This window comes from Anthonomus grandis, chromosome 11, assembly GCF_022605725.1.
Source record: "Anthonomus grandis grandis chromosome 11, icAntGran1.3, whole genome shotgun sequence".
Lineage (NCBI taxonomy): Eukaryota > Metazoa > Arthropoda > Insecta > Coleoptera > Curculionidae > Anthonomus > Anthonomus grandis.
The window spans coordinates 10,928,041-10,942,720 of NC_065556.1; the positions used below are offsets into that span (position 1 = coordinate 10,928,041).

Consider the following 14,680-nt stretch of genomic DNA (forward strand, 5'->3'; position numbering starts at 1 on the left):
AAAATTCGCCGTCTTATTGATACCTAAAATTACTTCAAAAATCTATAAGAACTTTTTCTACTTTTCCCTTATCGGCATCCCTTATGGTTATAGGATGAAAACAGAAACAATAACAAAAGCATACTTATTACTTAAAAGATTGATAATATCGAATGACATTTCAGTAATTGACATTGTGGGCTGTGAAAATTCCCATTAGCTATAAAAATAGGCTAATGTTTGTAGATTAGGTAGTATAAGTAGTATAATGTCGAAAGCCGAACGATGCCGAGTGACATAGAGAAAAGGTTAGCGAGTGCTAATCGCACATAGAAAGATATATTTTCTTTCTATATTATTTCTTGTCTATTTCTATGTTTATCGAGTTAGAGAGTACCGCTGCTGGTTTCCATTCTAAGCCAGTTTAATTCAGAGAGTTTATAAGAAATTCTTTCATATTTACGGATTCCATAGATAGTATACCGCAAAAGAGGCGATCAATATTTCGGAAACTAATTGCTTAGAATACTCAGACTCAAAAAAAAAACTCGGGAATCTCCAAAACACGTTTGTTTAATTTCTCAAGACACACAGCTCCCTCTCCCCATCATGGCCGCCTGTGGACTGTCATACCACGCGGTAAAATAAATATTAGCCATCTAGCGGCGCAGCGCCAAGGCATGATTCACCAAAATATGTACAAAGGTGGTAAATGCAACATATTAAAAAAATATGGATTTATATAGATTATAAATCTTTAAATCTAAAAAGACAAAAGGAATGTAACATGCCCCCCCACCTTGAAGGGCTTAACCTTCAAAAGAAAAGTTAAATATTGACCTAAAACAACATAGTATCCTTACTTAGTATAGACCTAGCACACTAATTAAATAAAGCATACTTAAAACTAAGAACTCTTAATAAGTAAGTTAGGTTTAGTTTAGTTCAGCTTATCAACCACCAAATCTAGTCTATAGCACAAGTGCAAATCTGGTCTATAGTTTAACTCGTATCACTTGGTTTTGGAGTCTCACATGATTCCATTGGTAGAGCGCAAATTTTGGAAAACGAACGTTTCACAATTCCCCTAGAGGTCTGGATGGAGGCTACTCTTGCTACACTATCTTGGCCTGGTTGAACAGAGAGAATTCTTCCCATACTCCATTGTAAGGGTGGTCGGTTATCATCTTCTAAGACAACCAGGGCTCCAGGTTGAAGAACATTGTTATGAATTTGCCACTTAGTTCGACCCTGAATGAATTTGCCACTTAGTTCGACCCTGAAGTTCACTCACGTACTCTAGGGACCATCTTGACCAAAAATGCTGCTTTAGCTGCTGCAAACGTTGAAAGTGGGAAAGTCTGGACTCCTTAACATCCTCTAGGTCTGGCTCTGGTAGGGAAGTAAGGGGTCACCCAATTAGGAAGTGTGAGGGGGTCAATGCGGTATAATCATTAGGATCTGGAGAGACTGGGGTAAGAGGACGAGAGTTTAAGATAGCTTATATTTCTGTCAAAACTGTAACTAACTCCTCATAAGTTAATAAAGCATTTCCTAGAACCCTCTTTAAATGTGTTTTGCATGACTTTAAGCCGGCCACCCAAATACCCCCGAAATGAGGTGACATACTAGGAATAAAATGCCAAGTTATCCCCTGATTTGCAACTGACTCGAATAAATTCACCTCATGTGCATCCCCTTCCCTTTTTATCCTTCATAAATAAAGGTCCTGCATAATCGACACCGACATTATAAAAGGGAGGAGCAGGGGTTACCCTAGTTTGAGGCAAAACACCCATAACAGGATTTTTAGAGGTCGGGTTGGTTCTGAAATACCTTATACATTTGTGTACAATATTACGAGCTAAATTTCTTCCCCGAAGTGGCCAATACATTTCTCTAATTGAAGAAAGAAGATCCAGAAAGGGGTTAAGTTTTAACAAATTTCCTTTACTCGCTAAAAATTTGGACTTATTTAACTCATTTATTTCAGCAGCAAAGGCTTCCTGTTGTGTTAGCTTTACCAGCACAGTTAAAGCATAGTTTAACTCAGGAACAGTAGGTGGACCAGCAATCTTTGACCTCTGACGACACTTTGCAATAAATCGCAGGCAGTAAGCCATTACTCTTTTTATCTTAGACAACCGCAAAAATCTTGCAAATGGAAAAAGGGGCCCCAAACTCGACCTTAAAGACACTAATTTGTTTTTTCAAATCTGGTAAATTAATTTGAGGTTGAAAATCAGATTTGGGCCACGAACACTGAGGGAAAGAGAGCCATGGCGGACCATTCCACCATAGATCTGAACTCTGCATTTGACTAGGATAAACACCTCTGGACAATAGGTCTGCTGGATTGCTCGCACTACGGATATGACGCCAGTCAGATGATGAAGTAAGTGCCTGGATTTGAGTCACTCTGTTGCCAACAAAGGTTTGTAATGTGTTAGGAGGAGTATGAATCCAACTTAGAGCTACAGTTGAGTCTCTCCACAGAAAACATGAGTTGACAGTGACTGTAAGAGTGGAACGCACCTTTTCCACTAACTTCGCTAGAAGGAGTGCGGCACAAAGTTCCAATCTTGGAATTGTAACAACCTTGAGTGGTGCCACCTTACTCTTACCACAAACTAAATGTACACTTATCGTACCACAATGATCTACACTTCTTACAAAAACACAAGCCCCATAGCCTTCAGTACTAGCATCTGAGAAGCCATGGATTTGAATCTCAATACAATAGGTACCCAATATATGCCTGGGAACCTTCAATTCATTTAATACTAATAACTCAGATTTAAATTTGTTCCACTTAGAGGCCAACTCCAAAGGCAACCACAATCTCTGCATTATAATTTTTGCGATTATAAGACATGGACTAACAAGTCCAAGAGGATCATACAGTTTTGCAATCACAGAAAGTACTGTTCTCTTGGTTACATGTTTTGATACATCACTGACATCAATTTGATACATTAAAAAATCTTGTTCACATGACCAATACAATCCAAGAGTTTTTGTTTGACCTCTTTCACCAAATAACACTGTAGATGTAGATGAGCTTGTCTTCCCATGATCTAAGATCTCTTGACTATTAGAAGCCCACTTTTGAAGATCAAAACCTGCGGATTTTAAAATAGATGTTACCTCATTGCACAAATTTATGCCTTCTTTTACACTCTCAACACCTGTTAACATGTCATCCACGTAAAAATCCTTTTCTATGACTTTAGATGGTACATCTTGACCATATCTGCTCCAATCACCACCTTATATTGCCGAAATCTCAAAATAATTGACAACAAATCGTCCTGAATAACAGGGCCCACGCATTGAATGTCATTTAAGGACACCCCGGTATCGGATTGAGCTGAACCATCAAACACTACTCTTAGTTTGGTGGTTTGACTCTTCTCATTTAAGACTCCGTGATGAGGGAAATAGTAAGCAACTTTGGATTCGTCTGGCTTTGGACATTCGGTCATATGAGAGAAAGAGTGATATTCACTAATAAACTCAACATATTTTGACTTAAATACAGAATTTTTATTAAGCTTAGATTCCAGAGAATGAAACCTTTTAATAGCATTTTGTTTTGAATCTCCAAGGCACTCAGGTGATTTTTTAAAAGGAATATGTACAACAAATCTGCCTTCCTCATTACGAGTTGTAGTTTGACTAAATATTTCCTCACATAATTTTTCTTCTTTAGAAAGAAGGGGTTTTGAACTTACACTCTCTTCAATCTCCCAAAACTTGCAAATCTGCTCTTGAAGGTTCAAGTTGGTTGTCAAATTACACTGATACGAGAGATTAGATTGAAATTCACCCCCTACAATCCAACCTAGTTGGGTTTTCTGCAATGTTGGCATGTTTTTACCTAAATGTACTTGGCCTATGCATAATAGATTCAGATAAATACTCGCACCGATTAGAAGATCAATTTCACCTGGCCTGTTGAACTTTGGATCTGCTAGACATACATTTTTTGGTATATTCCAAGAAGATGTATTAATCTTACAAGGAGGATGTGTACCACTAATTTTAGGAATTATGATACAAGGAAGACTCATCGAATATCGATTAATACAAGATTGGATAGTTATTTGACATCTATGTTTTAACTGCGACACCTTTTGACCAACTCCTGTTATGACAGATGACAACTCAATTTGTTCAAGACCTAGTCTCTCACAACACCCCTGTGTGATCAAATGAGTCTGGCTACCACTATCCAGTAAAGCTCTGCACACTTGAGGAACTCTGGATGAGTCAATAACCTTCACTAAAGCTGTTTGCAACAAGACATTTGAATAAAAATTACTTACACCACTAGATAGACTAACAGCCACATCAGTGCCCTCATTCTGCTCTGGCTCATTATTTAAAACGTGTGTTTCTTTTTGAAGTCTATTAAAATGTAATAGAGTGTGATGTTTTAGCTTGCACCTCTTGCAGGAATAATTAGATTTACAAAATCTACTGCTATGCCCCTCTTTTAGACAGTTGAAACACAATTTCAAACTTTGCACCCTTTACACTCTCGACTGTACTGCCAGTTTAATAAATTCAGGGCAATTATGAATTGAATGCGACTTCTTACAAAAGGCACAAATACTATTTTGTGTTGACACTGTATGAGAGTTATAAGAATAATTATTATTAGCTTGATTACCCTTATTCCCCCTATGCCATAACCACTTTCCTCTAACCCCACATGTTTTCTACTCTTAAAAATTTCCAAGTTTTGCAAAAGATCAACCTTTATCTTTAAAAACTCTAAAAACTCACTCAAAGAAGGAAACTCTGTGGGTTGGTTCAAGGTTTTCAAACTTTGAATGTGTTTTGACATTGCATCAACCATTTTTTGTAACTCAAAACAAGACTCAGAACATAAATTACGTATATTAAGCAAAGACTTTATGTGATTTTGCACTAAAATACTTTTATTATTGTACCTATTGCACAACATATCCCATGCTATCTGATAATTACTTTCAGTAGTCTCAACCCCACGAATCACCTGAGCCACCCCACCCTCTAGGGATGCTCGAAGGTAGTGAAATTTTTGCACATTATTTAATGACTCATTCGAATTAATTAATGACTCAAACAGATCTCGAAACTCAAGCCAATTTTTTTAATCACCTGAAAATTTATTTATTTATTTTGTCCAAAAATTGATAGTTTCCGAAGTATTGGCAGTTTAAATTTGGCCTAATATTAAAAGCCGTATAGTAACACGGCTCAAGAATTGTTGATAAGTTAATCATGACGGTTGTCATAGTAACCGCTAGAAGCGGCAGTAAGACAATGGATTATATGCATTAAATTTATAAGTGTCAATATTTCGGAACCTATCAATTTTTGGATTAGATAACCTTATATAAAGTTAACCTTATTTTTAATTATCTTTATGAAAAAATTATAAAAATTAGGGGTTTCCATTTAAAAAAATTGACTTTTAATGATTTTTTAATTTTAATTTTTAATGCTAGTTTTTGACCCCCCTGAATCTTTTTTTTAGCCAAATATTAAAATAGTCTTTTAAAGTGGTCCTTCCTTTAAAATAAAACCGAAACTAACCAATAAATAAAGGCTACTAAAAGGGAGTAATCGATAATTATGTTTGGGCTTATAAACATAGTTTTTCACATGAAATTAAAAATATGTCAAAAACGGTTACACTTAGGTATACGACATTATATACAAAATACACCTAGAATTTCACATGTAAACCAAAAATGTAAAAATATACAGGATGTTCCATTTAAAATAACGAAGTTAACACCTACTTCCGGTATAACCGGAAACGTCACAACTGTCAAAATATTTTAGTTGTGTGGCCCCCATCGATTGTGCCACGTTGCCAAATTTTCAAAATTTTTGAAAAATTAGTTTCTGAGATATCGATCGCGTCTATTCGTCGCGAGACACCCTGTATAGGAGTTTTTCCTGATTAATAGATTATCAGTTTTATAAGGACAATTTAAAAAAAAAATTATACTGATTTCTTAAAGACATTTGAAAAAGTAAACGAATTAACAGACTTAATTGTTGAATAAAAAATAGATTTTGCTAATTGCTGCAGATATTCATTTGACTTAGCTTGGAGTAAATCAAGTATATCAGAAATTATTTTTATTTTTAAGTTTAAAGCAATTTTTTTTTTATAAAACATTGTGTAGTTTAGTATACTTATTATTATTAATCGCAAGTGTGTCATGCCAATATAGCAACCATTTAAATACTCTATAATATCTCGAAGATATTCAAAATAATTTTGACGTCCTTACACTGATAAAATATGTATAGAAAGGTATTTAACGATTATACAGAGAAAATTTTTAGCTGTCTTTATTTCACATAAATTATTAAATGAGTTGGATTAACACATTCGATTGAACTATAAATTTTTTATGACTGTACTAGACTCATTTTTGCAATATTCCTTTAAAAACTCATCATAGCTTAGAGCAAATTTTAATAATTTAAAAAGTAATATGCTTTGCCTGGAGCGAACGGGTTTGTAATTGAACTTTCCTGTTTCTTGAGCAATTAAATATTAATATAAAAATTTTAATTGGCTCAGACACCATTAGTTTTAAAAATCGGTATAAAGAAGATAATAACCAACTAGCTTTTATATATTTACTAAATTTCCGTAAAATAACGTATACGACTATAATGATATTTAGCTTTAAGATATTCTTAAATATATTTAAAAAAAAACACAGTTTTCATTATTTTTCCTTATATTTAAGCTGCAACTAGAATATGTGATCAAGCACTAGGTATTTATTTGATAAAAAATCGTAATTATATAAAGCACCTTTTAAGTTCCACATGACTTATATTTATCATTTTGGTAGATACTTTTACTTGCCAACAATACGCGGATTTGTCAGTTTTATTATCAAAGGGAAGCTTTTCTGATAATTTATTTATAATCGCATCTTTATCCCTTGAGCCAAAAAGCCCAAACATTTGATATGGATAATATGGCAGTGTAGTAAAAATTATCAATAGGTTTTAATTGTTTAAATCAATTGTATTAATAGATATAAAGTAGGTATCAGTATAAATTTGGACTTACTTAAACTAACCCTGTTTAGTTTGAAATTAATTTTATAGACCACAGTTAATTTAAAAAATGTAAAAGATACCTTAAGAAGTTGTAAAATAAAAACTTTCAAAATTTTTCATATTAAATAAATTAGAAGTCCTTTTTTTAGGTTTTATTATATTTTGCTTTAAATTTTCCTTATTATGATATACCAAAAAAAAAACCTATTTATTATATTAACACAAATAATATAAACATTTATTAAAATCTGCTGCCAACGATCATTGATTGCAATTGAGCAACAGATTGCACCATGAATTGCAATGCCTTAAATTTGATTTACTATTCTTTAATTTATAATTTATAAATTTCCGTTAATGTTAATTAACCTTACCAAATCCTTACTAAATATAACACTAAAATTAAAAGTTCGTCACAATTTAATCAGAATTTCTAAGAACAGCAAAGAAATGGGCCATCAGGCTTGATCTGCCACTTCGATTGATAATGAATTAACGTTAATAACCTTCGTAGACCAATAGTATTAAAAACTAACTTCATTGTTCACACCAAGAAATTAATCTCTTACCTCTTTTTTTCCTCTAAGGTAATTTGAAATAGCTTTTGAGTTGTGTAGCGAATTCTCCAATATTAGTAATTTCTAATGGTCTAAACTTTGTCATCTTGAAACTATTTTTCGAACCATCAACTCAAACAAAAAAGTAACATTTTTCGAAACCTAAAAAATCGCGCAATATCTTTCACAAGCCAATAATTTCATGAAAAAAATATTAATCTCATTTAGCAATTTTTAATTAAAAATAATTACCCAGTATCCTTATTAAAAAGATACTATATAGTGATCCAACTACACATCTATCAACCATCACCAGAGCCATAAATCACGCGTACTAAGTCCATATATCACAGATTTATCGGAATGGTTAGCTCATGCTCTTAACTGCGAACAAATAAAAATCGCTTTTAGTAATATCAACGCTATAGGATGCAGAGTATTTAGCAAAACAAAAAGTAAAACTCCTATGCATTTGCAGTCAGGTGTTGTATACAAAGTTCCTTGTAACAACTGTGGCAATCTGCAGAGCGTGAAAAAAACTTTCGCGAAAGTATAAAAATATCTACCAGAAAGAACGATAAGAAAGAAAGAACGCTGCTTTAGTACCGAAATGGTCATTTATTAACGTCTTCAATGTTATTGAGAAACACGTTTTCAGATAGGACTATCCCCAACGCACTTGATCAAGGTTTTTAATCCTCTTTAATATTGCGAAGCATTTTTCACCTTCAGATTACAGGGGTGTGGCTATCAAGACTTCCAGCTTAATAGTTTATTGAAAAGTAGTCTCCATTTCTTCCTGTGTCACTAACGATAAAAGATGACTGGCGCCGGAAATGACTTTCTTGAAGTTTTTCTCTATCATACAGTACTAGCAATTTTGTTTTTAGATAGGTTTACTTTAATAATGAACAAACTTTATAACTGTCTCAGAAAGCAATTTGTCTGGAAAGGCCTCTAGTTTTTTATTCACTGAAAGAAATATATCGAAGCTGCGAGCCTAGTGTGTCAATAACTGCATCGATTTCATCACGAATTTCTTCCATTGCATTTTCAAAGTTTTGTAGATCTTGTTTAACTTTAACCGCGTTAGTATTAATTGACTGCAGTTGCTTAAAGATTATTTCAATATGTAACATAATTTTTTTTAAACTCTTTTGATTAAAATATAAAATCTCCTTCAATATAAGTGTATATACACCGGCTTGCTCAATGGTTGAATTTAATTTAATATTTTTATCATTATCTAAAATATCCATAGCTCCTTATTGGCTCTTTTCGCTATTCATGAATTGTATTAACGCCACGCCATTGAAAATTCCATCTAGTTTTGTGATGATCGTGGTACTCGTTTATGCGTTATCTCATCTAGAACTTTTATTCTGAGAAGAAGGGAGATGCTGAAAAAGAAACAAATCCCAGTTAAATAAGAAAAAAATCCGCGCAGAGGCATTTACTGAAGCCGCGTTGCTCATTATAAGGTTCATTTGATGTACATAGCAATGTATAAAGTTTGCAAATAAATATTTATCGTTAATAATTTTTTTTATCCCATTTATACCGCTCATTACTAATGCAGCATTATACTTTTACACTTTTAAATTACGTGTCACTGACTGAAGGATGAATTTGATTTATAATATAATTTGGTATTGACATGGACACTGATATATGACATATTCAAGAATCTTTCCACTGGCTTAATGGAGACAACACATCGTAAAAATAATTACTAATGGAAAGTTGTTTGCAACATCTGTAGTTTTATGGGCAATCACAGCTAAATATTTTTTTTTGTAATTCTTTTAGCCACTTTTTCGTGGTAAACTTCAAGCATACAATCTAATAGTTGATAGTGAACATTTAAATAGTCTGAGAAGTCCCTTTAGACACTTTTGCTTTGTCAAAATGATTTTTCAAATCTTTATCCAATTGAGAACTAAAAATTATTAATTTCCGAAAAACTCTTTTATTTGTGAAATCTTCCAACTCATCATGATCTCGCAAGGCTAATTCTAATTTGAATTTTCTCCTATAACGCGGGTGTGTAGAAAAAGATTTTTCCAGTGAATTGTTTAATTTATTCATCTTCCCTTAATCTCAATCGTTCTAAAAATAATAAAAAGTAGAGTTTAAATTTGGATATTAACCACCCAACACTTTACCGAGAATTCACGAACCTAAAATGCAATTAGAACGTTAAAAAAAGCTTAAAAACTTCACCCGAGCTATTGGTATTTGTGCTCGGTTCCAAAGTTTCAATCGTATTAAAAACCAACGGCGGCATGACCTCGAACGTTTCGTAACGAGCTCGGCCAGCTTGAATTATGTCTTTTTTCCTTACCATTAAAATAATTTAAATTATATATGCCGATAATGAATTGGTTTTTCAGTTGTTTGGTTGGATATTGTAGTTATTATTGAAATTAAAATGAATTTTAAAAATAATAAGAGTTTTAAAATATAATGATTAATACATTTTAAGACCAGTGCTATGCCTCCTTGGCCCCTTAGGACAAGCTGCCGCTGTCTTGAAGAACGTAATAAGGAATACAAAAACATGTCCGAAAGAAAAATGTTATTCACTAGCAATAGTTGAACATGTTAGGGAACTGGAATATTCTCTCGATTTTAATAACAAACATATTCTGGACAAACAAAAGTTCTTAATTAAATGCAACATAAGTGAAATGCTACATAACACTGTCAACCTTAGACGCGACACTGAAAACCTAACTTCTACATACTCAATACTAATATATAAATTACCTATTTAAATACCGCAATCAAGCAACAACACTCTAATTCTAAAATATTAAACCACATTTATGATCAATTTTTATATATACGAGGGCGGTTCAGATATGATGGAGACAAATGCTTTAGATGGTGCCCATGTATATTTTGAAGGTATGACTCGAGTATGTGATAGCTGGGTTCCTTACGAACAGTGTGGCATAGTTTTCGTCAGAAGCGCATGTTTCACGCACGTGCTAACGACCATGAGTAAATGTCAAGTGCAGAACGTTGTTGCGCAACGTATTGGCATTCGTTTTTCAGTGTGGAAAGGCCTTTAAAACACGGACATTTTTCTCACTTTTGCGAAATTAGTTCGATAGTGATTGCCTGAGTAGGGCTAATATGTTTAAATTGCCCAAAGCATTTAAGGATAGCCGCCAAATCATCGAGAATAAGCTTCATGACTGTCGACATCAACATCACACCAGAGACCAACATTCGCCGCGCACAACTTTCTGCGTGCCCAACATTTGATGAGTGCTTCATAGTACTCTACTCCTCTGCATATTAATTATCTGAAACCTGCTTATTGCTTAAAACTGAGGAGCATTCCAGCACGAAGTGTGATTTTTCTCCAGGGCAACGGGCCCTCATACCGCGCGTCTCACGCTCGATACAATCTCAAAATGGGGGTAGGAGATACTGAAACATGCTCCTTAGAGTCCAGATTTAACACTTAGTATTTACCACACGTTTGGACTACTGAAAGAAACTCTCAAAGGTCAAAAATCCAACACCGATGACGAGGTAGAAGAATAGAGGAGTTTTTGCGCAAATTGCTGTCCGAGTTGACCAAGAAATTCTTCGATACCGGTATTAAAGAAATGTTTAAAAAGGTAAAAGTACCTAGAAAAAGTATAAATTTTTGTAATTTTTTTGGATAGTAAATAAACGTATCAGAGTATTGTTTTGATCATATTTTAACCACCCTCGTATATAAATACATAAACACACATTTCTCTTCTGCAGTAGTAAATTTCTCTAGTCAACCAGTTTGTTCCATTTTATATATTTTTTTTTATTTTATCAGATTTTAATTATAATCCCTCCTCTACCTAATAGCCCTTTAAGCGTTTTTATCCCTGTAATTTTTTTTTTAATTTGACGACAGAGAACTACTTTGGTAAGTGTTTTTGAAAGTTTTTTTTTGCCCCTTCTTGAAGCTCTTTGATATGCATATTGTATGTTAACTTATGTTTAACTTATTCTTTCTATCTATTTAAGAGCCCTGAAGATAAATTAAATAAAATTCGAAAATTTGGCTAAAAACAAGAGTTTTTTAAGAATTGACCAATACACCCACAAAATACGACTTAATATTTTTAAATATATAATATGAAATTAAAAAAAATCATAAAGTCATATAACTATTTCAAATTATAATTAAGCAGAGATATCTATAATTTATATGCTATAATATAAATATTCTTGAGCCCTTAACACACCCTAATATTGTATAATAAAATATTTTTGTTCTGTTTTTAAAATGTTAAAAGCCACAAAGTGGTCGAAAAAAATTATATTAATGTATCAATTCGAACATGTTGGTCAAACTGCTTGAATAATATACATAAACCTGTCATTTTGCTTCAATAAAAAAGTGACATGGGTTGTTGGAAGATAAATAATAGAATAGGTATAAAGGTAGATATAACTTTTTCTAGTTTGTAATAATTTTTAAAAAAACTCATTATATATTACTTTTTAACTATATATATGTAAAACACATAATCTTAAAATAATATACAGGGTGTTCATTTAATATCGCGGTGCTCGATTGCGGCTAAATCTTGAATCGGAAAAAACCTTTAATAGGGAGAATATAAATTGAGTTAGAGGGGCTACCTTTTAAAATTAGTTTGGTTAATATAGGGTGTCCCAAAAATGTGTGGTACATAATTTGATTTTTTGAAGAACTACCTATATTTTTTATTTCTCCCGAAATGGGAGTCTCATTTGACTCTCTCTTTAACCCAAAAACTGTTTTGCCTTAAAATGCGACGTTGCCTAAAACAGAAGTTTTTTCCATTGAAAATTTAAATTATTTAAAGCACTGTAGATTACAATCTTGGGATTTAGTATACTAGTGAATTAACGAAGACCCTGTTATCATATCAAAACTATGTGCTTTACTAATAATGTTCTATTTTAATGAATAAACAGGTACTGTATATCTAGACATTCATGCTCGAGTTTTAAAAAGTCCTAATACTCAAAATAAAATAGTTAGTTTTATTAATTAATTAGTTTTTTTTTGGAAACAAGATTTAATAGAATGAACAGTCTCGGGGTTTAATTTTTGTTGATGTTAGCATCTATATTAAAATTGAAACAGCATTGAAAATAATAGCGACATACAACAGGAAAATCTCGTTGGGCCATCCAATTTTTTCGACTATTCTGGTACATTAACTATGAAATTGCGTTGCGTTAAAAAATTATTCCATAATGAAAACTTAAATTTATAAATGTTTTTAATTTTTTTCTACATTCATGCCGACATAATGAAGAAAAAATGTATTTTTATAATAAGTTATACATTTACTTACTTTAATTTTGAAAATTGAAATCTTGGGTAGATCAGATCAGGCCAATATATTCTTCTTTAAATAGGTTTTTTCGACTATTTTTCCTTGGATTATGGATCATACTTTTGACCTACTCATGATGTAGTCATCTCTTTTTTACTTAGTTTAGGTTCTCTACGTCCTTTTCCATTGTTTTTAGAACTTCCATATTGATCACATATTGTGGCCCAGAAATTTTTAGCATCCTATAATTGGTCAACATCTCGAAGAAGTTTTTGGTCGTAGTGAAAAACCTAACGCACTTTGAATAATCTAAATAGAGGAAAGAATACTCTCATGGCATACTAATTATTTGATTTCCTTTCTTAATTCAGGTTATAAGTAGACACACTTCAGTTAATTTATAATTACTTACAAAATTTCTGGTGTCCTGTTTTTATTTATTTATTATTTTAGAGTGGGATATTAATTAGCATTTATACATTTTACAATTCAAATAGTTTAAGCGACTAAGGTACTAAGGGCTTCGATCTATATATTTCTTTAGCAAGAGAAGATAAATGTAGCAGAACATTTTAGTTTTCCCATGTTCAGTTTTATTAAGATGATTGTGTTTTTAAATTTACATCAATATTTAATTTTTGTATTACCGATGAACTTATTTAGATAATTTTACAGAATACTAGGTATTCACTTTGCAAAAATTACATTCCTTATGTAAGCTCTAAACTGTATGCCAGTCTTCCAACTATAGTATGGTAATTACACGTAACTCTAAATAAAGAGATTGGATAAAATTAACGAAATAATTACCCAATTTATTTTACTGCATATACATTTTATCTCCCTCTTCAGACCCAAGAGTCTATTACATGAAATTTACAAAAACACATTGCATTATCCTTGTAGGTAGTATGTTAATAAAACAATTTTCAATTTTTTTGTTTTACTTTTTTATATTTCTTGAAAAAAAAATACGTATCATATATGATACGTTGGGATTATATCAATACAAATAAAAGTCGTTAACTTATTAATTTTTGTCGAACTAATTAATTGAGTTATTTCATAACTAATATAATATTATAAATATTATATAAATCAATTTCTGTTAACGCTACAACACAGAAAAATATTGCAGGAGGTGCATTTTGCAATTGTTAATTTTCCACAGCCAGGTTTTCGACATTTAGATCGTGATTTTTGCTGGTTTTTCATGAAAGTAGGTAAATGCTTATTTCTTTTTTTTCTGTCTCTCTTATCTAGTACGGGCTCAACTTTTCTTTGCTTGCGAGAAGTTGGTGGAAATTCATCTTCTTTTTTCTCAATATTATTTTCTTCATTTTTGCTTTTATTAGCAGAATGAATTAACGATTTACCCAGCGAGAGTTTAAAACCAAGATAATCCATAATATCCTTTGCATAATTTAAGGATACAGCATTCTCTCGGTCTTCTAAGCAGCTAGCAGCAATTGAAAAATCAAAAAAGTGATAAATGGTTCAAATCGTCCATTTGTCTGTTCAAGCACGCATAGGATACTTTCCAATCACTCTATCCAGTGCAGGCTGATTTATTGTTATGTATTTATTTTCGGTTTTGGACCAACGTGAACATGTTCCTAGTGGCTCAACGCCAGTAGATGATGGAGCAAAGTGTATAGGTTTCGAATCAAACCACTTTACTAAATTAACGTTGGAATCGTGTCTTACCAACTGGTCATGGGAACCTCT

The 14,680-nt window shown here is 32.4% G+C and overlaps 3 protein-coding genes across 4 annotated transcripts in view; 1 reads left to right on the forward strand and 2 right to left on the reverse strand.

Moving 5' to 3' along the window:
* Positions 1-14,680, forward strand: part of LOC126742300 (slit homolog 1 protein) — a 651,615-nt gene that overhangs the window by 136,559 nt on the left and 500,376 nt on the right. The window lies entirely within an intron of this gene.
* LOC126742462 (uncharacterized) lies at positions 2,116-3,177 on the reverse strand. Its single transcript, XM_050449107.1, has one exon. It carries the CDS (start codon positions 3,175-3,177, stop codon positions 2,116-2,118), a length of 1,062 nt encoding a protein of 353 aa, XP_050305064.1.
* Positions 3,201-3,851, reverse strand: LOC126742463 (uncharacterized). The gene has a single exon (XM_050449108.1). The coding sequence runs from the start codon at positions 3,849-3,851 to the stop codon at positions 3,201-3,203; it is 651 nt and encodes a 216-aa protein (XP_050305065.1).